General features: G+C 39.6%; 2 protein-coding genes across 11 annotated transcripts in view; both read right to left on the bottom strand.

Annotated features, from left to right (window-relative positions):
* Positions 1 to 568: 568 nt before the first annotated feature.
* puf60b (poly-U binding splicing factor b) lies at positions 569 to 11,848 on the bottom strand. Of its 9 annotated transcripts, none has more exons than XM_046055638.1 (12): positions 11,783 to 11,842; positions 11,147 to 11,243; positions 10,812 to 10,907; positions 10,207 to 10,296; positions 9,674 to 9,724; positions 8,424 to 8,585; positions 7,719 to 7,811; positions 6,274 to 6,487; positions 5,961 to 6,193; positions 5,191 to 5,323; positions 1,530 to 1,777; positions 569 to 1,413 (listed from the first exon to the last, which is right to left on the bottom strand). In XM_046055638.1, the coding sequence occupies exons 3-12, from the start codon at positions 10,887 to 10,889 to the stop codon at positions 1,114 to 1,116; spliced, it is 1,602 nt and encodes a 533-aa protein (XP_045911594.1). In that variant the 5' UTR covers positions 10,890 to 10,907; positions 11,147 to 11,243; positions 11,783 to 11,842; the 3' UTR covers positions 569 to 1,113. The 9 variants fall into 9 exon arrangements, with proteins under 9 accessions (XP_045911594.1, XP_045911673.1, XP_045911441.1 ...); XM_046055717.1 differs by lacking the exon at positions 11,783 to 11,842 and adding an exon at positions 11,724 to 11,743; XM_046055485.1 differs by lacking the exon at positions 11,147 to 11,243 and having other exon boundaries at positions 11,783 to 11,848.
* Positions 11,849 to 12,890: 1,042 nt separating this feature from the next.
* The window catches only part of nrbp2b (nuclear receptor binding protein 2b), a 35,256-nt gene continuing 21,158 nt past the window's right edge, over positions 12,891 to 26,988 (bottom strand). The window contains exons 2-18 of one of the 2 annotated variants that reach the window (XM_046055307.1): positions 21,606 to 21,728; positions 20,506 to 20,607; positions 20,311 to 20,400; positions 19,895 to 19,935; positions 19,707 to 19,801; positions 19,525 to 19,548; positions 19,335 to 19,421; positions 18,735 to 18,790; positions 18,533 to 18,628; positions 18,139 to 18,271; positions 17,284 to 17,386; positions 17,132 to 17,182; positions 16,760 to 16,895; positions 16,158 to 16,232; positions 15,925 to 15,988; positions 15,368 to 15,423; positions 12,891 to 15,228 (exon numbers count right to left, since the gene is read on the bottom strand). In XM_046055307.1, the coding sequence (XP_045911263.1) occupies positions 15,142 to 15,228; positions 15,368 to 15,423; positions 15,925 to 15,988; positions 16,158 to 16,232; positions 16,760 to 16,895; positions 17,132 to 17,182; positions 17,284 to 17,386; positions 18,139 to 18,271; positions 18,533 to 18,628; positions 18,735 to 18,790; positions 19,335 to 19,421; positions 19,525 to 19,548; positions 19,707 to 19,801; positions 19,895 to 19,935; positions 20,311 to 20,400; positions 20,506 to 20,607; positions 21,606 to 21,728 (1,419 nt within the window). In that variant the 3' untranslated portion in view covers positions 12,891 to 15,141. The remainder of the gene's footprint in view (positions 15,229 to 15,367; positions 15,424 to 15,924; positions 15,989 to 16,157; positions 16,233 to 16,759; positions 16,896 to 17,131; positions 17,183 to 17,283; positions 17,387 to 18,138; positions 18,272 to 18,532; positions 18,629 to 18,734; positions 18,791 to 19,334; positions 19,422 to 19,524; positions 19,549 to 19,706; positions 19,802 to 19,894; positions 19,936 to 20,310; positions 20,401 to 20,505; positions 20,608 to 21,605; positions 21,729 to 26,988) is intronic. The other variant, XM_046055376.1, reaches the window with a different exon arrangement.

Genomic DNA, 26,988 nt, shown 5'->3' with positions numbered 1-26,988 from the left:
AAATCAGCATCCTCCTGAAACGCTTTGAGGTTCAAAATATTAACATGGCAATTTCCCACTTCCGAGCATTTCTGAATGCAGCATAATTCTCATACTAGTTTACAATGTATCATTAAATATACTCAAAAATGACTTTCATTTCCTTAAGCAAATTACCCCTTATGAAGTCATTTCAATCTTTACTTCACCAAGGTGATACACTACATATTCTATATACTATTAATTTCTAATACCCACATGTAAAAATGTCTGACTTTAAATAAATGACAGTGCCACCAACTTTAATTATGGTGCTACTACAGAGATGGAGGGTGACAAAAATACTTGGCAACAATGCAGGGCAAAATCATTTAGGATGTTTCTGCCACAAAATACAAACCTATTGTGACAAGTGAAGCAGTTTATGGCAACACAAACAAGAGTAGTCACAAGTAGACTAAGATAGTCCATTATCTCTACAAACTAAAGCCTTACAAAAATTATGATAAAATAAATATCCCTCTGCTCAAAAGTCTTAAGGGTTCTTATACATGTAAGTTGTTCACTCTGTACAAACACAACTAAAGCATTTGTGAATAACAAATTTAATTCTGGACATCAGATGCTTTAATTACATGTTTTTACTTGTGAATAAAATGTTCCACAGCCAAAACACTGAAGCATTTTTACAAATACATCAAAACGATCCTTCATTCACAACTATTCATAAAAAATTTGCATCACACTTTTTGTGGACAAACAATAACCTTTTATTGTAGAAAGAAGTGTTTACATGTCCCGGAAATTTCATGAAACAAAAAAAAAAAAAATCAAAAAGAAAGGGGAGCTAAAGGAGGAAAACTTCAATGGTTTACAAGGTCAGATTACAAAACATTTGAAACCTACACCAGAAAGGAGTCTTCACAGATCACAAAGCAAAATCTGACAAGTAAATATTTTTCATGAATCCCCCAATGCGGTGGTTTAACATTAATATCAACAGCAATAATAAAAAAGAAAATAAAAACATAATTACAAGTTTTAGAGGCCCGCATCTCTAGCTGCAGTGACTGGGGCAGAAATGAGTTTGGGCGACAGGTACAGGGATGGGCGCTGGTGAACCATTCTGACACTTCATGCCGAGAGGTCACTGCTGTTGAAACGGTCTTGGTCATACACCTCTGCGACAACTTTGCGACCACCGAACCAGCGGTCATTGAGGGCCTGGATGGCTTTGTTCATCTCTGAGGCCATGGAAAACTCTACAAATATTTTGACAATGATATCTGCATCCTCCTCTTCTCCTTGCTTTTCCTGGTATATGATGACTCTGTTGACACAGCCAAACTTCCCACACTCTTCTGTCACCTCACCCTCCAGGTCGTCGTCAATGTCCTCTGGTCCAACCATATTTCGAAGCACCATCACCGTTGACTGGAGAGGAGTAATGCAAGAATTTAATGAATAAAAAATAAAAAAAAATAAATAAAAAATTATGATCATGTGAAACCTTTGTCTTTTACTCGCCCCCCTCGTATCTCAAATCTCACCTCTGATTTTCTAAGCAGTTTCTGCATCACCATATGTCTGGCACTGCTGCCTGAGATGCTCATGTGCTCTTGGTCGCTCAACATCTCCTGCCCTGTGCCATCCTGCAGCATCTCCTCTTTCTCTTCTTTCCTCTCTTGTTGGTTGGAGCCACCAGCTTGATTGGACAGGACTGGTGGTGATGCCAGCACGGGGTTCACAAGACCAACCTGGGGAAGCACTGGTATGGGAGGACGCACTGGAGTAACGCCTTTAAAACAAGAAAAGGCAGACGTGCAGTCACTGAAATCAAATGTGCAACTAAGAACTAAATTCTGTTATATCTGGTCAATTGAATAAAGATATCGTAAGGACAATGAGGAATACATTTGTATTAAAAAAAAAAGTTAGTTACATATCACTTGATCTAATGATATTCACAAGTGGTTGACAGATTAATCAACATCAGCCTATGCCAGTCTGCAAAGCTCAATATACTCAATTGGCCACTCTTAAACGGTTCAGTGTGTAAGTTTTAGTGGCATCTAGTTGTGAGGATTGCGAATTGCTGTGCATTTGTGCTCCTCTGATGGTCCCATTTCCCGAGTTGTGAAGTCGTTCTTCCGACTTGTGTGTTTATGTGCTCTTAAGTCAGAATGTGGAGTCAACATGAACGCTACCACAAAGATGTGTTGGATTGTATGCTCTATATCAGAGCATATAAATACCACACAGACAATAATAAATATCTCAAATTATTCTGACACCACATGAATGCACATCAGTCACCACTCACCCTTCCCTTTGCAAGGACACAGGAGAAGCTATGGTGGCCTCTGTCGGCTCTTGTGCTAAATGATACGTGTGGTCCTCCATTTGTCCAAATTCCACTTCTCTTCTTACTTCTAATAAACCAGACTACGGCTGTGTTCGAAACGGAAGGCAGTTGCCTCGCTCCCGCAACAGCTGCCTCAGAAGGCATCACTTTCAAGTGAAGGCAGCTCTTCTATTGCAGCACTTACGGCAGCGTTTGACGTCAGCACGCCGTCTTGCGTCTCTTCTGGTTGTCAGAAGAGATGCTAGCCTTAGCATAAGCTACCTAGCTATTGAAAAGCCAAACGGCTAACAGACGCCTCAGAAATCATACTGAACAAACTTGGTTGGTTACAGTCACGGGCTAATATTATAGTTCAGTGTTTAGTTCTCGCTAGATTTTCACAAATCGAAGCGAGAAAACTACTAAAAAACCTTTAAATACATATTTGTGTACAAATTCGGCTCGTTTATCAGCCATCTTGATCAGTTTTCGAAAGCTCCGGCGGCCGCAGACGTGCTACTTTTTGGGTAATAATCAGCATCAAGTCACCATTGATGCTGCCTTCAAAACTGGCCGTTACTGGGGCAGCTTGAAGGCATCTCAGGAGACAGGAAGAGATCATTCGAGCAGTTTCAAACAGCACTCGATGCCTCACTGTCCTGTTAGACACCTTCTGAGACAGCAGTTTAGCCCGTTTCGAGCACAGCCCATTACTATAGAGGGTATGCATTGATGTCACTTCCCCTCCTGGAACACGCGGGACTGAGAGGCAAAACATCTGTTACCATGGCTGCGTTTAGCAAATCAGAAGTAAAACAAGTGATTATTTGGTCAAATTAAAGGCAGTCAGACTCGACAGTGATCCTAACTGCTTACCAAAGAACCAGTAGTCCAGCTCTTTCCCATATCAGATGTGTTTTCGATGATTCAAGCTAACACTGCTGCTCGTCTTTCTTCCGCTCAGTGAGCGTAACTGCATTCTGTGACGTCACGCACATACCCTCTATTACTACTACTTCTTCTTGTTGTTTTTCCATACGTATTCAACATAATGACAAACATTTGTGGAGCAGTTTTTTTGTTTTAGGCTGTTGTAGAAAAAAACGGTGGCGCAACATGACAACGTCCATTTAAGAGGACCCACGGTGTATGTAGATAGAAATGGTTATTGTCTATGCGACCCTGCCCCCACTGGCCCAGAGGCATAAAACATTATCAGATTTGTCATTTGAGATGGTTGTGTAACTGTCAAGCCTTTTATTGTTGGTGAGCATGTGTCGTCTACTGTTTTTAAGAATGTTACATAAACATTTCCTCCATCAACGCTGTACATATTCATGGTCACGCCAGTGCAAAGTTTTCCAGCAGTAGTGTAACATTAATATCCAGCTGGCAGAACTATTCTCAAGTTGGCAAAGCCAGCAGCACCTGCTATCAGCTCAGACAACGGATAAAGACAGGATTGATGAACCTGTCAAGTCAACAATCTGTCATAAGTGATTCATTTGATAGTTATAAAAATACCCATTGTTAGTTACAGTCTCTTGCATTTGCTAATGGACTAGAGATAGCTCCTTGATTCAAAATGTGGGCTTACACTAACAGGAGTCTGAATGTTATTGTTAACAGTGGATTGGTGGGTCAGAATATCTGCACACTGGGCAGGCTGTGAACATTTTCTTTTAAAAATGCGTTTGATTGGCTATTTGGCTTGTAACCGACTGTCAGCAAAAATATGCTTTGGGACAGTTTTGGAAAGGTGGTGAAATAGGTTAGTTTCGAGCCCTGTATTATAACTCTTGGTTGCCTAAATTTCCTCAGTCACCATCATCTTTTCTAAGTGTTTCTCCCTTCATAAAGAAAAAATCTAATCTAAAATCTTTAATGGCTTTTGTTAATTATACATTGTTATACTACAAATGGGGCTGGAAAATAAAACAATAAATAGCGCAATATACTTTTTTTTCAACAACAATAAATGTTCAATAAGTATTCAATAAATGTTTGATTTTATTCAACTGAATCACACATAAATTAGGACTTACTTTTTTTTATTAAGATTTTATTTTGTTCACTGAAAAAAGCTCTTACTCGTGCATATTTGTTGACAAAGATTTTATCATAATTGTTTTAAATGTTCTGCCTCAGATTTCGGAAGTGATCCACTGTTTGGCCTCAAGTGTTGACCATAAAGAAGAGTTTAAACCCTAATTAACAATCAGGTTTCTTCAACTTTCTCTCAACAGTAAAAATCTGCCTTTAAACTCAAAGAGAAAAAACGGTTTGATACTTATCACGATGATTATTGATATTGAAAGATTTGAAACTTTATCGTGATAACATTTTTGGCCATATCGTCTAGCCCCAACTACAAAGAATAATGCAGTTAGATGAGATCTGACATACTGTGCCTCGCTCTCCCTTCAATTCCAGATGCGAATCTGAAATCTCTACCAGAACCCCATGCATTTCATTAATAAAAATTCCATCTAAAACAAGTTACTGACCAAGATAACTACGTATATTAGATTGTAATATGCATAGAATAATGGAACGATACATGTCTTTGCTTTAAAGTTTTACCCAAATACTAACCATGTGTATTTTTTCTATTTTAATAATTACATCTGCCTTATGCATCAGCCATCGTCCACCCTGCTATCTATTACGACTATTATTCACGTAAGTATCAATCATGGCAAAACAAAGCAAGCAATTTACAGACCTTAAAATGTGGTAACCGTTTCAAAACAATAGGTTAACCTCCAGAAAGCTGCACTGCGTGTAAAGGTGTAGGTTTTAAACACAACTATAAAAACACATTTAAGATTTAATAAACTCCTGGTTTTATAAAAATGAGCACTCACTCATGTCTTGGTACACACCTGTGATGACCCCTGGTGCCTGGGCAGCCATAACAGCCTGGGGTATTCCCATTTGCTGACCGAGAAGTTGGGGCGCAGCTAACGCCCCCAGGACTGATGCGCCGGCTACAGCCTCCTTAAGAGAGGGGGGCCGAAGACATTAGGTAAGGGAAACACACAGAGCACAGCACAAGGCAGCACAGTCAACGATCACACAGCATGGCACAGAGTGAGTTCAACCTCGCCTCTCTTTAGTGAGAATCAAGGTCACAAACATTATTTCAGTACAGACTTAACAAAGCCAACTATTCTTAAGTTATAAATATACAGCAGTGAGGTTTTCAATCATGATACACTCTACAAGGATCACAACTGTCTGGTTTATCATTTTTACTGTTTACACTGAAAAATAGCTGTGTTTGTGCTAACTAAGAGAGAAGACTCTTAGCTTACACACCCAATCAGTGAATGGGAGGAGTTTTCATTACTTGCGTTACTCTACCATGAATTCTGTACAAAAAGGAAATTAAATCTTTAGATTCTGTTTTGAACACATTTGACTGGATAAAAAAAAAAGAAAAGAAAAAAAAAAAAGATTAAGCCCAGAATGTCTCATATTTCAAGGCTGTTAAACTGACACTGTGTCAGGGAAACTACTGTTTTGATGTGATCCCTACAAAACCGGCCTTCTCCCAGTCACCTCAATAAAACTTATATGCCCATATTATCTGTGCTTTTGGTATTAATTCTAGCTAGATCTGGGTTATATTTACCTGGAAGGCCATTAAATCCCTTTGGAAGGGATTCATACTTGCCTGGGCCGTTATCTTAGCAGTGGCTGCCGCTGCAGCCACAGCTGCAGCAGGCGGCAGACCACCAGGGGTCGTGGGGGTCAGTAGGGGCATGGGCGGAGTCACTGCTTTGCCCACCCGTAGGTACTGACCCCCCAGGTCAAAGAGGTTCATAGAAGACACAGCATCCAGGGCTGACTGAGGCTTTTCATATTCTGTAAGTGAATAAAGTTGTAGTTAATCGCAGAGCAGAGTAACACAAAGATCACGAGCGAATGAGGGCCCTCCAGCTCACCAATGAAGCCAAAGCCTCTGTGTCGCCCTGTGGTGGGGTCTCTCGCTAACGTGCAAGACTTGATCCTTCCGAAGGCCTCAAACACACTCTTGATGTCATCGTCTGACAGGTCAGGGTGGACGGACGCCACATAGATCCGGTTAAAGGCACGCGCCTCCTCTGCCAGCTGGTCAATGATGGGTTGCGCCTGACCGATGTTACTTGGCCGCCCAACCTATAGCACAGATCATACCAGCAGGGCTACTGAGTAAGGGGTATATAGTAGCAACCGAGAACGCACCCCCGCAAATGTCTAAATCCCTACAGCACTAACTTTTTTGCAGCCACAAGTTCGGTCAAAGCCACTCTCCTCCTATAATCATGATTTCATGATTGTAGGAGGAGAGTGGCTCTCCTGTCAAGTATTGCTGGTTTTGCTTAGGTGCATGTCCATTACTACACTCATTAAAAGATCTGAGATCTGAAAAATAACTCAACATTTCTAGCCTATGTCATCCTATCATTCTTATAATGGCTACCAGGTTCAAAAAACTTAAAATTCCATCTTTTCGAAACATGACCAGAACACTAAACTGTGGACCATACACCACTTGGCACTTTTCAGCACTCCCTCATCTGACTACCCTCGATTGACTACAATTTCAAAACCAAACTGTCAGGTCAGCTGAGCACTAACCCAAATCCTATCACAGTAAAAAACACAAGTACTCGTTATGTAAACTAGGCATAAATGACAAGATGTCATTACGCGAGTGAAAAACGAGAACTTTCCCTTTATGTGGTACCAAATATCATTTCATTTACAATAAAAAAAATACTATGCCGATTTTACATAGAACGGCAACACTATCAAACAAGGAACTGCAGATTTATTTCAAAACACCAGATTCATGCATAGTGTTAACTAGCTGAGCTGTGGCAACACCGAAAGTGGAACGCATAAAATGTGTCACGCTACAGCTACGCACTGTGAGAACTTCGGCTCTTTTTCAAAAGAACTGAGCTCCCTGTGTAAGACGAGCATCTAAGTGGGACTGGGATCTGTACTACAGATGGGGCGGCCAAGCAACACCAACCAGGCGCAGCCCATCATCAGCACATCATGGACACAGAGTGACGCCACGCACCGCTGGGCATCCTACTGGAACTGGTCACTAAAATAGCTTTGATGACATCATGGAAGCATAACACACAACACAAACAGACGGTACACTAAACATTCACCCAGACATACACACGCACCTGGAAATCAGACACAGAAAAGCAAAGGGAGAGAAATTAGTCACATACAAGTCATTTTGCAAGTCATGTAAGTGTCACAAAAGCAGTTAATTAACATATAACTCAGAACCCAAAATGGCAGAAAGGAATCTAAATCCGTTTAATCAAAATACACCAAAAATATATAATAAATTTATAAATACTCATATCTCCAGACAACAAACCTTTATGTTTCGCCCCCCCAACATGACTGAGTTCATCTGCTCCAGAGCCAGCTGAGCAGCCTCTGGCACGTCATACTCCACAAAGGCAAACCCCTGCAGACGAAATGCAAGAAAAATAAAACATGAACAAACACAGATGACTGGGGGAGTTTTACATAATTTAAATCAAGGTGTTCAACACTTGAACTCTGCAATACAAATGGTCCGCCAGTGCCTTCATATCCATTAAATCTGTACAACCTCAGCTAAAAGGCTATGTAAGTCAATAAACCATATTAATTGATAAAAGTATTGAAATTGTGTGATAAATTAATTCACATTTTGTTTAGTTTTTTTACTAGGCCAATTTAAAATCGTATTTGATTGCAGAGCTGCAGGCAGCGCGTATTCGTGCAACACATCCTCTCACTCATCCCTCTCTCGTTCTCTCTCTCTCTCTCTCATGAACACAGCAGCGCAAATCAGTCCAACACAACACTGTCAATGTCGGAGACCCAGCTTAAAAAAAATTTATTGGCAAGCATGTAAGGAGCCGAGCTAATAAGGAGAGCTAAGTTAATGTTCGTATACAGCTGGGTTTTCGAGGCTAACACGCTGTATATAGCTAGTAGTCAATATCGACATTTTAGATCTATTTAAATAGGATCATGCCAACGACGCAACCCCTGCAGCTGGTCCGTTTTCAAAGTGTTAAATGACACTGACCTTGTGTTTCATTGTAACAGAATCCCAAGACATGTCAATGCTCTTGATCGGGCCGAAGGGGGCAAAGGCCTGTCTGATGGTGTCCTCACCAAGCTCATAGTATATGGAGCCTACATACACCCGACACATGATGGCTAGAGCACGTTGCCGCTGAGCTGCCACCTGCCAACCGAGGGAAAAAAAAAAAACACACGATAAATAAAAAATAAAAAAATCGAAAAATAAAGGACAAAACACACATACACTAATAATAAATGTGTATTTTCTATTGTGCTTGCTTTCCCCAAACATAGTTTAGAGGCCAATTCCAAGTTAGGGGGTTGGACAGGTAAATGGGGTAATAATGGGAATACTGTAATCAATGGACAGAACTTGTGAAAAAATAACTAACATGTAATTACAATATGGCCTCTATTCTGTTACTATTGAACAGACATATGGAGGAAAACACACTGAAGTGATTGACATGCAAAGCCCTCACAAATATTTTGCTTCAGTAACTGACCTGTAGTCCGGGGATGCAAGTAAGGTAACAAAAGTAATCGTGGAGTTCAAACGAAATCCATACAAAGTCTTGATGAAAGTATTTCAAACTTTCTTCTCAAGTCTAAGGGGAGGGATGGTTTAACCACCGAAGGTTGCTGAGTTTTACTGATGCCTTTTTGTCAGCCTGCTTCAGTTAATTTCATTGCATTACCAACAAAATATAACGTGCCTAATTCGTGACATAGTGGAAAGCTGCCTTATTCATTGGCAGATAAAACTTGACTTTGAGATGGCCAAAAAGATCCCTGTTCCAGCAGTTCTCTCATTTTGGTCCTTTAAAGGGATTGCTATCCCTCTTTCCTCCCATGCCACTAACTTTGTATATTTAAATGTAGCAATGCATATTTTTCAAAGAGACGTGACTTTTCTCACATTTGTAGACCCTTTATAAAAGTCCTTTAAAAAGGCTGTTAACAGCCAAAGTGCTTTGGCAATCGTCTTGTTAAGAAATACTAATGCAAATAATCCTACTGTGACTCAAGAAAGCAAGTAATTTGCTTCAACGATTAACATTCATCTCACAAGCGATTACAGACATGGTCGCAGGTACACTAGAAGTAGAAAGCCATGATTTCTTACAAAATATGCATTCTTTTGTTAGATAAAAGGGCAGGGATTGTTGCCAAAGCAACCAATAAAAGAAGGGTAACAGTCCTTTTCCATTGGGAATGCGCACAGAAAAAAGGATTTAATAATCTATTGACCGATTGTAAAGGTGAGAGAGGATCTCCAAAGCCCATTGTCACTGCTGCCATCTGAAAGACAGTAAAGATGAAAAAAGTGCTGAAAAGTAGGTTAGATATCCCTTAGCTTTGCTTTTTCAAAACTGTCATTGCTTTGCTAGATAGACAAGAGCGGTTAGGCTAACACTATATTCAGACACTCCCTCTAAACAACATACAGTTTGGGGAGTTGCCTCCCCTATCTAAATTACAAGTTACAATTTACATAAACAAGTCCCCTTTAAAAGTACAAAGCATTTAACATGAAAATCAATGCCTTCATGACGATCTTCTCCATCTGAAACAGAGCAGAGGCAAAAGAAAGCGCACAGGGTCTGCATGGTGGATAAGGGAGTAAGACTTCCAAGAGAACGACATCTGAGTCGAGAGATGTCCGAGTTACTAATGTACGAAAAGGCTAATATATTCTGTCTAGAATCAAGACTCACAGGCGACACGCGCATTACAAACGTTTTGTTTGACATAGCACCATTTTCTTTTTTTACACATCTCACCTGCAGGTTGGTGAGCTGTTGCTGCTGATGGGCGATGGTCTGCTTCACCAACACACTCTTAATGCTTTGTTCCATGGCATACTTCTTTGCCTGGGAAAGAAGAAAAGTTATTCCTTATTTGACCAAACATGTGTTGTGACATCATTACTAAGACTACATTTTGACAGATACTGTATCAGTACAGTCACGTGCACACAAGAGCATTCAGAGGAATCAGACTATGCAGGGAACTGGACACAGTTACCATGTTCTGTAGTAACCTAGTTTCTGTAAATTCACATACATGCAGCAAGTTAACCATTTGGAACTATGGCTTACTCAATTTAGTGGAAACCAACTTGTGTTAATTTCAGTCAAACTTTGGAAGACATTTTAAACAATGAGCATGCATTTTTATGTGCAATGTTCTCTCCTTTGATCAACCCATATCTTTGTCATGCAAATACATGCAATTAAAAGGCTAATTAGACACCATGTTATACTTAGAGGGCCAAGAAACTGGCTTTATGCAGGAGGACTGTTACCTATCAAATAAACTTAAACGAGCAATTACATAATCACTACAAGTACATTTTGCAAGATACTGTATGCCAGGGGTTTCCTACCCTCTGAAGTGCCTCCTGCTGCTCTGGAGTGAGAGGCGGAAGGCCAAGCTTGGAGCCTGTGCCCTGTCCATTTTCCATCGTCAGAGCTTCACCTCCCTGCAATTCAGAAACAGCAGTTTATTTAAAATAAACAATAAAAAAAACTAAGAAACAGAGTCTGGAGTATAAATACCTGCCTGTATGTACATCCATGACTACTTTTACCTAGTAGGAAAAATCCTGTATTGCAATAAGAAGTCACATCACCTCATGTAGCACAGGTTATCATTAATATTCTAGCATAATCAGGACATACACCCGAATTTAAACCAGGTGGGACCGGACGAACTCCTTACCTACGCAACCCGCTAATCGCTGGGTCCACCAGACTGAGGCAGGAAAGCCCCCAAGGGGAAGATGACTGATGGGGGAGCTTTAACAATTCAACAAATTCTAGGGGAAATAAAAAATGCCTTCAGACTAACAATGAAAGAAAAGGCAACTAGCATAATTTTACATTGCAATCTACACATATCCAACCTGTCTTTCCTTAAGACTTCGGTCAGCTAACGTTAGCGTGATGAATGCTAATGGTTTTCATGCCAACATACGTTAGCTAGGTAAAATACCGTTAGCAATAACGAGCTGAGATTAAACATTAGCCGAAGACGTGTTTAGCTAAAGTCGTTCCGACACGCTGGCCTTAACTGCATAATTCTTACAACAAGCAGTATAGTATCAGCGAGGCCTAGTTTCCATTTAGCTTAACGTTACGACAACGACATCTTTGTTGCTAGCAAGGAGCTAGCTAATGTTATGCATTCATTACTATGGCGCGCAACGGAGGCTGTATTTTCCCCAGTGCGATACATCGTCGATTTACAGGATATTTAGTACAGTTAAAGTTTTTATCAAACATCGCGTAATACTTACGCAACGACCACTGTAGCTGGAAATGGTTATTGTGTATATTTATCAAAGAATTTAATTACCGCAGTCTCCGTAACCGCCATGAAGCACACCTTCTTGGAAAGGCCCACACACCGCAACACTCGCGAGATCTTCGCGGATTCAACGTAAGATATCGCGATAGCTGAAACCTCGCGATGATAGTCATGGGATTTTCATCGGCTACTGTGACCTGATTAATTTCTGCCAATGTTTTAATCAAATCCTGTATTTTGTAAGCCTGCTGAATAAATTTTTGTAGCTGTTTACCAAAAATACGACCCTCATAGATACAGGACGTGTCCCAAATTTAGGTGATCACATTCCTGAGGTAGGGTCACAAATGAATATAGGTTGTGATTTTTAGACTCCTAACAACACCCAATCTGTCAATACTTCAGAAAAACTGGATATTGTTGTTCAATCTCTTTTCCCAACAAGAATTTAATGGGGTATGTTACCCAATTAAAAATATAACTCATGGTCTGGTAATTATTTTATACTGTAATCTGTATGCTTGTAATGAACCAACCATGTTTGTTTTTCAATGTTTGCTGTTCCTGTTAGTAGCATATCCAAGATGATTTTTTTTGTGTTTGTTCAGTATGTTTGAAACATTCTTGTTATTTGCACACTTTTGCTGATAATGTTTGACTCAAATGGTGCAAAACTACAGTTTATTTTTCTCCCAGTAATATATTATGTTTTGTAGATGGACACTCTTTTCTAAGACCTTCTTCTAAATGTATTAGCCTGTACGCTTAAGAAACTTCAAGGTCTACTGTCTTTTGCTAAATCTGTTTAATTCAGCAACAGTAAATATAGCTCTGACATTGTAACTGTGATATGACAGATAAGTGAGAGAATGTATTAAGTGGTATTCATTTGCTACAGTGATTAAAGTATTATTATAGAAGTATTTTATTATTATGTGTTTTACCAACTGGAGACTGAAGACTAAATAAACAAAACTAAATAAAAATAACATTAATTAACAATAATATTCTAACAATGCATTTTTAGAAAATGTGTTGATGTGAACATATACTCAAAAAATATACTCAATATGTACTGGAATATGTCTTAGAGTAATGAATACAGAATGACCAACATCAAATCCTATAAATAAATCCTAATCATTTCAGACACAACCAACATGTCACATATTATTTATTGTCATGTATTTAATTGCAGTAGCTACAATATTAAACAGAGGTTTAAGTAGAACACATCCAAAGGCAAGTTTCATTCAACAGATTCACTGGGGGAAAAAAAGACATAAAATAAGACTGATATGGACAGGTTTTTTTCATGTTTGCACAGTCTAAACATTCATTTTCTTGGTCAGGTCCCCTCCGGAACTGTACTGTCACTGACAAAGGCAAAATGCAAACTTTTGAATGGTTGCAGGCTATTAAGACATGCAGCTTACAAGACCAGATGAGAGCAACTGTGGCACTGCTTTGCATTGAAAGTCTGTCTAAAAGTCAACCCCTTTAATAGCCACAAACAAATATTTACACCACAGCGTCTAGTAGGTGAATGATTTCAGGGTTCCTGTTTTCAGAGACACACTGATAAGAAGGCTTGACACAGAGTAGAGTAAGTAAGTACTGTAAGCAATGACTGTACAGCAGTTTAACTGTTATGAAACCGTGACGTTACAGACCAGGGAAACAAATGAAGCAGCGCTATCTGAGTCTGACAAACAAAGAGTATACTGCTGAGGACAATTCGCTTTTTTTGTTCAGGAAAAATCCACCCAAATGGTAGTCTTTTACTGGGTTCTAGCAGAGCTGAAGGGATTTATTTCTATTTTTGTGCTTGTTTGGGCTGCAGTTTAATCAGTTCACACTGATATTGCCTGATATATAAATACAGTGGGTGTGATACTGGGAAATGACCGTGTTTAAAACAAAATATTTAACTCCTCTATCAGATGATTTTTTTTTTAGTCACCTGCAGCTCATGGAGGACCCATTGCTGTTTACGAAAACACTAAAACCACACATTGTTTAAGTTTTTGGGGTAGATTTTTCCTTTAAAAACCTCTAAACACATTTACAAAACAAATTTGGTGTTAGAAAATATCGTCAGATTTCGGAAGTACCTTAAAAATACGTATAGCAGTAATATTTATCAACAATATGGCAATTTTTATTAACAAGTTTTAAGATCACAACACCAACCTTTCCTCCCACTTATATAGGACTTCACAAGCTTCACATAAAGTATTCCAATTTTTGTGCACAAGCTGCAGCTCTTTCCAAAGTAATATTGACTGCAGAGAGAGCGTCATCACTTGATCCATATGTCCAATATACAGTGGGGCTGCAGCTGTTAATGGAGTTGCCATTACCAGGTGTTAAGCTCATCTTCACATTCACTCAGACTGACTGTGTGGACTCATGATAAGAGGTGGGAACTAGTCTGAATCAATGCATCTGGTTTTAAAACTGTCAGCATGAATGAGTTAAATTACAAATTGCTAAGTTGGGTGTGATGTCGTTTCAATAGGAAATTTTAACCAAAGTACATTGCCATATCAGGCACTTTGCAAGTCTTTGGCTTTCAGAACACTTTCACAGGGAAAACCCTTAAGAGCACTACAGGCTGAAAGAGAGGCATCGTCTCATTGCTCATCACTACATTTAAGCATGGCGTGTTTAGCTCTGGGAGAAGTAGCCTTTAACCCAAGAGTGCAGTGAGGTGTGTTAACTTTCCAGGTCATTGAAAGTAAAGCCAAAAAAGAACATGTGCAAAGCATCTATTGTTCACAGTTAAACAGAAATAAATAAGTCGACTAGATGAGTATTAACAGTGCATGTTGGACGGGATATTGAATTCCTAAAACTGTAATAAACTGAAGGTTCTGGCTTGTAAGGGAGAGAGGCTTTAATAAATTACTTTTTTTGCAATGAAAGTAAATAATCACCAATCAAAGTGGACATTGGAGTGCAACGCAGCTTATGAGCAATAACACATCCTTCTGAGAACACAGGTGCTGCATTTGTAAGTAAAACCTATCCGTTCTGAATAGTGGCATTATGGAAAACCTAGGTTGTCAAGATATCTTAAGGCATGACAGCCCTTGTAGGCAGGGAGTTTGTCAATCTTCCACTGCTTTGTGGGATTGCTGAACACAGCCATGATGCTTCTGGTCCTCCAATCAGAGGTGCCTTCGGTTCCGTTCACATTGCTGGCGTTTCCTCCTCTCTGGGATGGATTACTGACTGTCAATGCCCAGCGTCCTTCTGTATATGTCCTTTTTTATCCCCTGTTGGGCCCTCTGTTCCCTCAGTTTCCAGCTGTGTGATCCTGCCTGCTGCCCTCTCCCTTTCTTGATCCTTGTAGTCAACGCCCGGGCCCCTCTGTCTGGGCCAGCCACTGTCGTGAGCCCTCCTCACTGTGTGCTCTCAGAAGCGAGTGCTCGGACCCGGTGTCTGCTAATGGCGTCTTCCAGGTACCCTGCTACCTTCTCACTGTCCTCCTATAAAGCACAGGGGATATTTTTAAGAGTAGATATAAAATGCCAATACTACCTAATGAGTTCCTGTTTTGTTTATAAATGCAAAAATCAAACCATTGTTGTTGATCAAGAAAAAAAACAAAGAAGCTTTTATATCTACCTCATTTATGAAGGCGTAGTGAACAAGTTCACTGGCAAGGTCTTTGGAGGTGTCAGCTGAAAGTTTCAAATGAAATATTTAATTTACAAAAAATATGTGATAAAAAAGTAAGTATGTTTTTTTAAAAGGATAAGTTGATTTTTTCCTCAGTTTTTCTTATTGTCAACAAATCCCAGAAAAAGACCAAAAACCAACAATGAATTGACTTGACTGACAAGTATTGTCTGTGTAGCCAAAGCCTAATTACCATCAACATGGGCACAGTAATTTTGGTCAATTCTACAAATTCGCCACTGAAAATAGACCTCAGCAAATGTAACATTTTGAGTATTGTCTCTAAAAACTAGTGATCACCTGTTTTAGGAAAATACCAAGCATGGTTGAAAATTTAAGCATATATTGGGGTCCCATTTTTAAAGATTTATGTCTTGGGCCAGAGAGCCACAAACAGGTTGGGGAAGTCTGAAAGTAATGAGAGACAGACTGATGCTTTGGTGGTTTTGGTCTTGTAGACAAAAAGAAAAATATGACAAAATGCTGGCCTTATCCTTACTTACTTGGAAGGATATCACAGCTTAGCTGCCTATGAAGTTTGTCATCCATCTTCAGAAACAAAGAGAGCTAGGGAGAGATCAAAAAGTAAATTTAAGTCAAGCTGGATTTATGTTTAACCACCATAACTGACTGAACTTCTAAAATAAATGTTGAACTCCACTGGTTCAGAGACGTTACAGGCTAAAAGACCAACATACTCGATTATTAAGGAGCCCAACAAGGAAGGGTAGGGTACCTGTAATACTATGTGACTCACATGAGTTTTGGTCCCTTCTTCATTTGACTCCAAATTACAGTGCATCTGAATAACCTACAGCACCAACAGACAAAAAACAGTCAGAGAGTAATAAACTCGGCAAAATGGGAAATGTAATATTAATGAGTAATAATAATAAAAAGACATGCACATAAACATAAGGAGGTCTTTTTGTGTGTAAACAACTTCATTGGTACATTATTATGTTGTATTCCCAAACTTGTATTCTAGACATATTGCATATGTGGACTGTAAACATACACCGCCTCCATGGACATTTTACCCTCTCCAGCATCACATAAGCATAGTTTCTGCACGTGGTATATTACCTCAACGTAATAATAATTATAAACTTTATTTATAGAGCACTTATCAAAACAAAGTATAGAGTGCTTCACAGAGACACAGAGAGAAAGATTAATGAAATAAGACAGTGAATGATAAAATACATGAGGGGCATAAGAAATAGCAAGACAATAAAAAAAAAAAAATAAAAGACAGCTCTGATAAAAAACAATGTAGACATGTGGGCAGCCTGATTGTGTGTCTACCACTTTTGTGGTGACGTCTGAAAGTCTAACCTTCCTTGTTTCTGTCTCCTGGGGTTCAGGAGTTGGCGTCTTGACCGTCTCAACCTGCTCCTGAGACAAGGAGAGGGCGCGAGGGACGGGGTGAAGCCTGGACGAGGCGAAGTTCATCAAGGGGTAAATCCCATTCCTGAAGAGAAATTTCATATTTTTTCATATTTTGTCTCATTACTATCTACCCGATCTTTCTCTATGTCAGTGTTTTGTTAATTTTGCAAAGAGAAAAAAGTAATGAGGTAAAAGTATGGTTTACATCTTGTATTAGTTCCTTCGTCATTTCAAGGTTCACGTGTGTTGAACATCATGCTGCTGTCACAGGGTACTTACATTGATACAAAATGAGCTATATACTGTTGTGCCACTTACTTGACATCCTCCAGAAACTTGTCAAGTTCCAAAGGGGACACGTGGGAATATCTATAGGACATGAAGAAACACACAGAGGAGCACGGTGAGTGTTGGGCCTGACATGTCACAGGATATTCACCGAAAGCTACAAGTTTCCTGTGGGATTTTACTTGAGCTGAACTCCCTGTCTGTCTTCATGTTTAATCTCTGCCATGACAGCGTTGGGGTCAAAGGACTTGGTTTTCTCCTCCACACAGTTTTCTGGAAGCAAGTCTGTCGACGCAAGATCAGATGGAAGTTTGGAAATTAGTTAATGAACATATATTTACATTTTTTTTTGTTTTAATGTATATTCTGGATTGCAACAGATTTGTCTTTTAAAATTCATTGCATGAACTACTGGTTAAGATGACAAAGTCTCTTCAGGTGGACACTCCTTCAGCTCTGCAGTAATAAGCACGCTACAGGAAGTCATTCTTACCCGCTGCAATTAAAATATATAATCACTCTCCTCTAGGCAGGGAGAGGAGGCTTATTTCTTCTGAATGACAATGCACATTCTACACTCATTTGTACAGAGCTTTACTCTATTTATGTATAGCACAGTAGTGGAATGAATTTATATTGTACATTTTGCTATTTTTATTTTTTATCTTTTAACCTACATCATGCTTGTTTGCCACATACCTTGCTTGTTTTCCATTCAGGGATGAATAAAGTATCTATCCATCTATCGTCTTTTTTTCAGACCTTAAATTATTCGACAATACGCTGAGCTAGCAAATATATTGTATGACCCACAATAAATCACACTGGCTCCTCAACAGGTTAAAATATGTTGTATTATTGGGTTTAAGAAGTTTAAATTAAGAATTTAGCATGAAGCAGACACATACCTTGGGTTCAGTTCTAAAAACCCGCTTGGCAAACACCTGGAAGTGATGAAATAGATCTGCTGCATGGTGGAACAAGTAAATATCGCAACAGAATGTTCCACACTTGGCGTGCGGAGGTGAGAAACTCACACTGGTTGTTGATGAGGCAGTGGGCGGCAAGCAGTTTGAGGGAGTGGACCTCGAACAAGACTCGGTGGAACAGAAGGTCGTGAGCCGTAGGACGGAGCTTGGCTTCATGGCGCAAACAAGACTGGGTGAACTCCTGCAGAAAGCAACAGTCCAACACATAACGACATGACTGTACAGTATGACCCAGTTTACTTAGCATCACTCTGTATCTGGATTTTATTCCTGGCATGTTTTACTGAAACATTCACTCTGAAACTGTACAAATAAACCAAAAAGCAAGGTGGTATGTGTAGGCGAGTGTTGAGGGAGCAGTGTGGGAAAGTTTGCCTTTATCTTCACGTTTCCTTGGTTGCACTGGTGTATATTTAGGAAATGAAGTATTCGTGAGACTCACTCTCATGAGAGGATCTTCCAGAGATTGACCTGCATTGACGATGGCCTCCTTGGACACAGCAATATCTCCATTGGCCTGGATCTCCAGTACTGCCATCTAGGAGTACAAATAATCTGTTAACACAATCACACACACACACACACACACACACACACACACACACACACTCACAAAGAGGGGAAACTTGATCGGTTTCTCTCACCTCTAGAGCACAGATGCCAAAGGAGAAAATATCGATGGCATAATCATCTTCGCTGGCTAGAACAGACACAGAAATGAAGAAACAAAGATGAGGGAGTCGAGACACTGATGACTTGAAGGAGAAGCTTACCCCAAAAAGAATATATTGTAATTATTTATTTTGTTGTTTATCTTCATCCAGCTCTAAAAGTAGTACAAAAGATTCCTTTAAATGATTTGTGGCCTATAGAATTCACTGTGACTCCAATAATCCTGACCTTTACCTCTTTGTGTACTAAAATTGCAGTCACAACTCTCTGGTGGAACATTATGCACTCAAAACATTTGGATTTTGCTGCAAAATGCTTATTTTAGCGCTATGAAAATATCCTGTTGATGCTGATGGTGTGGGAAAAGGATAACATAGAACGCCAGGGGCTAACTTGCTGTCTTGTTTGGTGGATTTTACCAATATCAGTGGAGTTTAAAGTCACATTAGGCTTAAGGAGGTAATGATTGAATTTTCACTTAGGGGTTAATCATTCAGTTAAAAATGACAAAGAGGGATTTGTTAGAAATCAAGCCGCAGTAAGCTACTCACAAACTACGCTCCATCACTTACATCCATATTCTGGAGCAAAAAAGTGAAGATTCCTCTGCTCATCGCGATGCTGCCTTCCTTTGCCATGGACACTAGCATCTGGAAACACTGGTTAGAAAAGACAGAGACAACATGGACAGAATAGCTGAAATAAACTTTTAGATGGGACACCGATGAAAACATATCCACTACAAAAGTATCTATTTCTTACCATTAACAAATAGCCGGTGCCACACTGTGGGAAGAAAATTAAGCATAATTGAGATATTGATTCTGTTTAGTCAAAGTGCAGAGATTAATTTAGTAAATCCAGAAATCCACAGTCTCTGCAGTCCACAACATGGGTGGCCCCTGCAGGTTGTAGTAACATAAAAAGCCCTGCTGGGAGCAGACCTGAGCCGATCTTGATGAGGCCGTTGTGCTGAATGAAGATGGTGTCGCACGTCAGGTTGCCATGGATTATTGGTGGGTCGCAAGAGTGCAGATAACTGCCAGCAAACAATTAAACGTCTGGTTAATGTGATGGCTTTTTTAATAGAAATCTCTCATGATAAAATCCTGGGGAGGAAATCGGTCAGTACCTGAGGGCAGAGAGAATCTGGGTGCACCATCTCTTCCAGGCCTAAAATGTAGTGTAACAGAGCAACATAAATCCAAATTTGCTCCACTGAGGGCATATGGAAATTTATACCGCACTGTAATACACAACAATACATTATTTCTCCCTCATTCAACACAGCACTGTTTTGCAATTTATGGCTTTGCATTCTTGAATGCAAAACAGCAGATGTAGCCAGAAGAGGAAAAAAATGAGAGGAAAATTGAGGATAAAAATCAGGTTTCAAACCCACAATGAATGAGATATATGCCTGAACAGACTTGAGCCTGTTACATCATCTCTAATCCTGCTGGAAATATGGATCTGAATAGTGATTGGTCTGCAGTGGCCTGTGCCACCACAGGAGTAAGCACACCAATCCAGTATGTGACCACTAACCTTTACATTCATAGTCTTGTGGTTCTTCTTAGTTTTCTTCAGAAATTGCTTGAGGCTCCCCGACGACATGTATTCTGTGATGAATATAACCTGTTGGCCACAGATGGAGGAGGGAAAACAGTTCATTTACAAGTGTGAAGAAAAGAGAAGAGGGGAGAAAGAAAGACCGAGGGGATAAAAAAAAGACAATCATACCCGCGCCTGACTCTCCTTCATGTCCAGCCAGTACTTGTGGAACTTGACAATGTTGGGATGTTCCACCTGCATCAGGTTCTCAAACATCTCTTTGATCTTCTCCTAAAAAACACACATCGGAGCTGGTTCACATCTTCACATTACATCATGCACCAATTGAAGTCATTAAATACTTTAGCCATTACCAATTAAGCTTAATCTATTAGTCAATTACATGATCAGTAAATTCATAGGCAACTATTTAAATAATCAATAAGTAAGCAAAAATGTCAAAAATTCACTATTACAAACTTCTAAAATGTTCATATTTGCGGTTCTCTTAGTCTCCTTGGCTAATTAACAGAATACTTTGTGTTTAGGACTCTTAGTTGGACAAAATATGCAACTAGCAATGCAATTAGGCATTTTGTTACTTAAAAAAACTTCTTTTTTTTTTACATTTAATAGACCAAACTGTCACAATACAGTATCAATAATAAAAATAATCATTAGACCTCCATGTCAAGGTCCCGGTGAGAGTTCTGCTGGAAAAACATAATACGACTCAAAATATGAAATTTATGTATGGAGGTTTTCAGGGATGAAATAAAGCAGTGTTTTTTATATTTATATATATATATATATATATATATATATATATATATATATATATATATAAAAAATCCCCAATAAACTTAAAGCACAGGGTGAAAATCTGATTAAAATACTTTTGGCTGCTAGTAAGAAAGCTATCACAGAAATTACTGCAGGTAAACCCTCCAACAAATGGACTGCAACTGTAACTTTCAATGAAATAACATGTAAGGAAAAACTGAATTTTGTCTTGAAAAATGTGTAAACTACTGGAAAAATTTACTGTGTATGAAATTGAACCCATTTTATGTCATTGGAAGACCCTGTTCCTGTACAAGTATCATGGTGCCCATGGCAACACTCTCATTAAGCTCAAAAATAACAATAAAAATTAAGTTGGAAAGGAAAACAATATAATCATTAGTTGCAGCCCTATTTAACAAATTCTAGTCACTCTAAATCCATGGTTTAGTTAAATAACAGTAAATACTGGCTGATTTGGCTGTATGGAGTAGGAGCCACAATACCTCCTGTGATTTGAAGACCTTCTTGTCAGAAAAGAGCACCTCATTCCACACCACCTCCACGCCCTCCTCTGTGTCCATGGCCAGAGAGGCACTTTCCACGCCTGGGACATTACCTTGGCTCACCTGCAGGAGGCAGACAGAAACAGTTCATCTGGTAAACCTATTAGCAAACAGTTGCTTATTTACACACCACTTAGCATTCATTTGGAGTCGTGTTTGTCTCCATCTGATGAATACAAGTTCAATAGTGACTCTGATCTTAGCTCTGTTTTTGGTCTCCACCAGTGGTTAAACGCTCCACTTTGTTCACCAGCTACTCGCTAACTTTGTCTGGCCACTGTTTGGTAACGACTTTTAGAGCGGCAAGAGTGAACCAAAACAGTTAAGTTGCAGGCCTTAAAACAATGAGCTGAACACAGAACTGAGGAGAACTGAAATTAGACATCACCCCTGCTGTGACTGTATATCTGCTAAAAGCTCCATATAATGCAGTCAGAGACCTGACAGTGGCAGCTCTATTAATAAAACATTGAATCTATTGTCTATCAGGCAGTATTATTTCTATTTAAACACCATCAAATTCAGTTTAACATCCATTAGCGCAATGGAAAGAATCAGTTAGGACAGATGAAATATGAATATCTATGCTCAGGTTATTTTAAATGCTGCCAGCCAGCTATAACATGAGGATGAAGAGTAAAGAGGGGCGATAGGAGGAGGGATGGAGCAAACAGTGGAGTGGAGTGTAGAGGCAGTGGCTGGGTCTATAATCTGGCAGACGCACACAGCCCGAGGCTGCATCAGCATTTATGCCACAGCGGCAAAGAGCTAAAGACTGCTCATCACAGGATATTGCTCCCTCAGTGTGGACTCTATGTAACCTCCAGATACTTTTATGCAGCAAAAGTGTTGGTGCAGTGAGGAGGGAGACTTGATTCGTGTTTAAAGTTTATTGCTAACTAGTGTCATCCATAATCCAATCAAACAAGACCCTCAATTCCTACTAATCCTGGATTTCGTGAAATTATGGAACTGGCGTCACTTACAGAGGAAGGCACACGTCATTAGATTGAGGTCTAACTATGCAACAAGGAATCTTTCCCAACTCCAGGACCCTGACCTTTTCTGATTTCCTCGTGAGGAATAAGAAAGTATTAGCTCTACATGGAGAACACAGAATCTTTGATCTTATCCCAAACTGAAAACAACCATACTGCAAAGGATGTGCTGCCAGGCCGCGAGGACATGGTGTGATTCAACCAAAAACTCCTAATTAAAAAACTTTATAGGCTATTTTTGCTGTATTACCTTGAACTTGGCACTGTCTGTGCTGTGTTTATCACAACATACTGATTTTTTAACAGAAGTAGGTAATGAAAACACAAGGTTAGCAGACTGTCATCACCACCTTTTCAGCAATCTGTTGTACATGTTCTGCTAAAAGCTTTGTTTCCATGCAAACCCCTTCAGCTGGCTGCTGATGTTGAGTGATTTTATCAAGTCAGCCCTCTAGTCACTACTACTGCTGTCTCTCGGTCATTGCCCAAAACAGGACCATAGGTGTGCTCCTCTTGCTTTTGTGAAACAGTGTGATGACACTTTTTTGGGGTTGAATGCATCTGAAACTGGATACTTAATTATTGATTCTATACAAATCAAACATTATGTCACAGAAACTCTCTCAGCTTTTAACAACAGTTAGTTTTGTTTCATTAAAAGTCTATTGACCTCTACTTTTATTTGCTGGCTCAACAGCAGATGAAAGAAAAGTGAGGGACAGTTTATTGGTGTCAGACAGGGATCTGGGTTCTTATTGTGACCATCAGAAAATCAACATACATATTAATTGAACCATACGGACCACATCTTAACAAGTGAATTATCATTTCTGCCTTCAGGCCGCCACCATGTTCTACCTGGATATAAAAGTAATCGTTATTCCATGTTTTTTATCCCACCTCCTATATCGGTCTTCTAAATTATAATGTCTTTTTTTAATACAACTACTTCTTCATACTGTGTGTGTATTAGATATGTATATAGATATTTATATGTATTTATATACACAGTACATAAAGGTTTTACATCCTCGGCTCGCAGGTGTTTTTTTGTTCTTTTTTTTTTTTAACCAGCAGGCACATTTTTACGTTTCTTTCCATCCATGTATGTCTCCCTGTGAGTACACGATACAAGCAAAATAAGGACCCATTCATAAAATCTTTGCTTCATAGTGTTACAAGTGGTCAAAAACTCCAGTGTACCTTTAAATGACTGGAAGTGAGCAAAAACAAGACAAGGATGTAAAGTCACTCCTTAAGATCTCCCTAAGTGGCTACAACCATGAAAACAGCTCCTGACTCAAAGTATACACAAGTTCAGTGGGTCAAGTGAATTGAAAAACACACAGTGGATATCTTTCAACTAGCTGTAAAGTAAATCTACAACATATTGCTTGTTGAGACCTGCTCTGTAACAATTTCCTGTCGTTTAATTTAATAAAACGTACTTCTTGCTACTTGTTCGCTATGCTCTAACTTGAACCTGCATCCCCAATCTTTCATAGCAGAGAAATGTAAACTGGGCCGTATACAAACATTTTAGAAATGTAGCAAATAAGCAATCCCACCTGACTCTCTACCATCATCATGTCTGTGGTCTTAAAATGTCAGCTGGGTGTATCTGATGAATGGCTGAGATCTGACACAGAGCTTGATGACGGGGTAGCGACTGAACAACTATTATTTGTGCTCCTCTCTGCACCTCAATTCCTAGTTATTACTTCTAAATGCTAACCATTGACATATTCTACAGAGCCCCCACTTGTACCACGCTTCATGACATCATCTGAAACTCGGCGATGAATGGAGTCAAAAACGTCTTTCTGCATCCGGCTCAACAGGAGGAGGCTTGTTAACCAAAGCAAACTAGCAGAGGACAAACAGCAATCAGAGCAGCCACAAAAGCTGCTCTGATTTTGTATTCTGATTTTTCAGACTCCACAGATATTTGCACGAAATAAGACAGCCTCAAGAGAAAAATGTTCCACCAAATGTTTGTTTTAGCCACTGTGGTTTGTCTATTGCTCAACCTACAGGACAGTGCAGCTGCAAAGCTCTCTGCAGGCTTTTCTTTACAGGCAAGGTGGGTAGCAGGGGGAGACATGACATATAATCTCACTCCTTCTGCTCTACAAGAGATAATAATCTGATTACTAATATTACAGAGCTGGAACATAATCCTCAGACTCGCTAGCAACAGAGGGAATTCCTTCTTTTCGATATCTATCAGGAGGGAATCATGTCAGTTTCCCTCTGGCGTCAGGGCTTGGCTGTTGTTTATGTTCTCTAGATGTTGAGAAACACTCAGTCCCCAGTCCCGGCAATGTGTACGTCCCAGGGGTTGAACGAGGTCTGTTGCCTGGTTGTGGTAGCGTGAGACTCGTAAACAGCACACTGGATGCTCAGCTGCGATTGGCTGCTGGAAGGGAGGTGGGTTTTAGCGTGTGGAAAGGGATTTAGGGATCGTGTGTCTATGTCAAAACAACACCAACTTCTATTCTGACGTTTGTTAACTCTGCATCTGAGCCAGGTACAACCGGATCCTGAAGGCTGTCACACTAACCTCTCATTACCTCGCCGCACAATTTATTTCTGTGCATATTTTGACTAGTAAAGGAAAAATACTCATTCGATATTTCAAGTAGCGATACAGAGAAAGCACACCACAGGGAAACCTGTTAAGCTGTTGTGAAATCTGTTGTAAGAGCTTTTTCAGCGCAATCTGGTCCATTTTCATGACTGCCAGCAAAAGTAGGGCAACAGAACTCTGGCAGGTGTCTGATCACTTCCCGCTATTCTTGCAGCATATCACTCTGCAATGGTTAAACAGTCACTAACAGCTACTGGTAATGTGCGCAGCATTATGTAGCTCCCATTTAAAGCCCCAAATAAAGGTATAATATCATCTATAAAACATGGAAAGTTAGAGAGTAGATTCTGACAGATCCTTATTGATTAGCACAGCAGATTACTCACAATCCACTGGTATGACATGTCATGTATATTAGTAGAAGCGTTGCACTTCAGGACCAAAAAAGAGCTTAATGCCCAGGTTTAAAACGAGTTTGCTCACCAAAATCTATCAGAACGTTCTTTACTCTTTCACTAGATATTTTTTGTGTTTAAAGCCATTTGGGGCATTTTATGCCTTTATTAGAAACATAAGTACAGAGATTTGACAGGAAAGGAGGAGAGAGAAAGAGAGATAGGGAATGACATGCAAAAAAGGTCCCCAATCAGACTCCAAATGGGGATGATGCAAATCACAGTTGGCGCCTTAAACACCTATGACACTAGGGAATGCCCAAAACACTCTTTTAATTAGAAATGTTCATTAAATGTTAGTACAGGTGAGCAAAATGCACAGACGCTTCTGCTTCTGACACCTTCATTTTGTTGTTTACTGTGTATGGGAATTTCATTACTGTCGTTTTCTTCTAATGTGTTTGTGCTAGTCTTTCTGGGGTCCAAAAATACACAGAGATGACATGGAACAAAACATTTAGACAGTGAAAGACTGAACTAGTAGATACCGCAGGAAGAGATAAGACAAGCCAAATTTAATCATAAGTTGTATATTTACAGTTATACCTATATACATATCAAATTATTACCTGAAGTACTGTGAAGTGCATCCTCAGTGCCTTCAGTATGAAGGCATAGTTCATAGCAATGCAATCAGTAATACAGTTTAAGGCTCCAACTGTGATTTGCTGCAAGTAATGCAGTCTAACAGCCCGGCAATAAATTCTACATTCATCAAGGTTAAAATGTTCAGGTTTTGTTGTGTTGATTCAACTGTGTGGTCATTTTGTAAGCGGCAGTTTGTGCTGATGTTGAATTGTACGTTTTGTCCACACTATTTATATCATTGAGGCTAGACTTGAGGGAAGTGCAAATCGTCTCCTCTACAACATGATTACGAACGTTGGCTGGAACATTGCAGTGACAGTTGGACTGCCCAGAATCAGAGAAGGATCTTTTCCATTTGGCACAAGGCCAGCAAATTATCTCAAAATGAGAAAAGGTGAGTGATGAGTCAGCCAGAGAGAGAACACAGAGGGAGGATTAGGAGAGTACTAAACTGCAGTACAGCAGCTCTTTCAGTGTGATTCTCCCTGCAGAGGCATCTTATATGAAAAAGAGTCTTTGTCTGAGACCGTGTGGGTCCAAGCCTCACAGTGACAAAGAGCTTTGTCTCCTACACGTCAGTATCTCGCCTCATAACTCGACAATGAGCTGATACGCCGCACCACATTAATATTTAATAAGCACATTATGTACAGGGAAGGCTACACCCAAGTAATCTGCATTACGCTGTACTA

This window comes from Micropterus dolomieu, linkage group LG01 (genome assembly GCF_021292245.1).
Source record: "Micropterus dolomieu isolate WLL.071019.BEF.003 ecotype Adirondacks linkage group LG01, ASM2129224v1, whole genome shotgun sequence".
Classification (NCBI taxonomy): domain Eukaryota; kingdom Metazoa; phylum Chordata; class Actinopteri; order Centrarchiformes; family Centrarchidae; genus Micropterus; species Micropterus dolomieu.
This window is presented reverse-complemented; position numbering and strand designations above follow the sequence as displayed.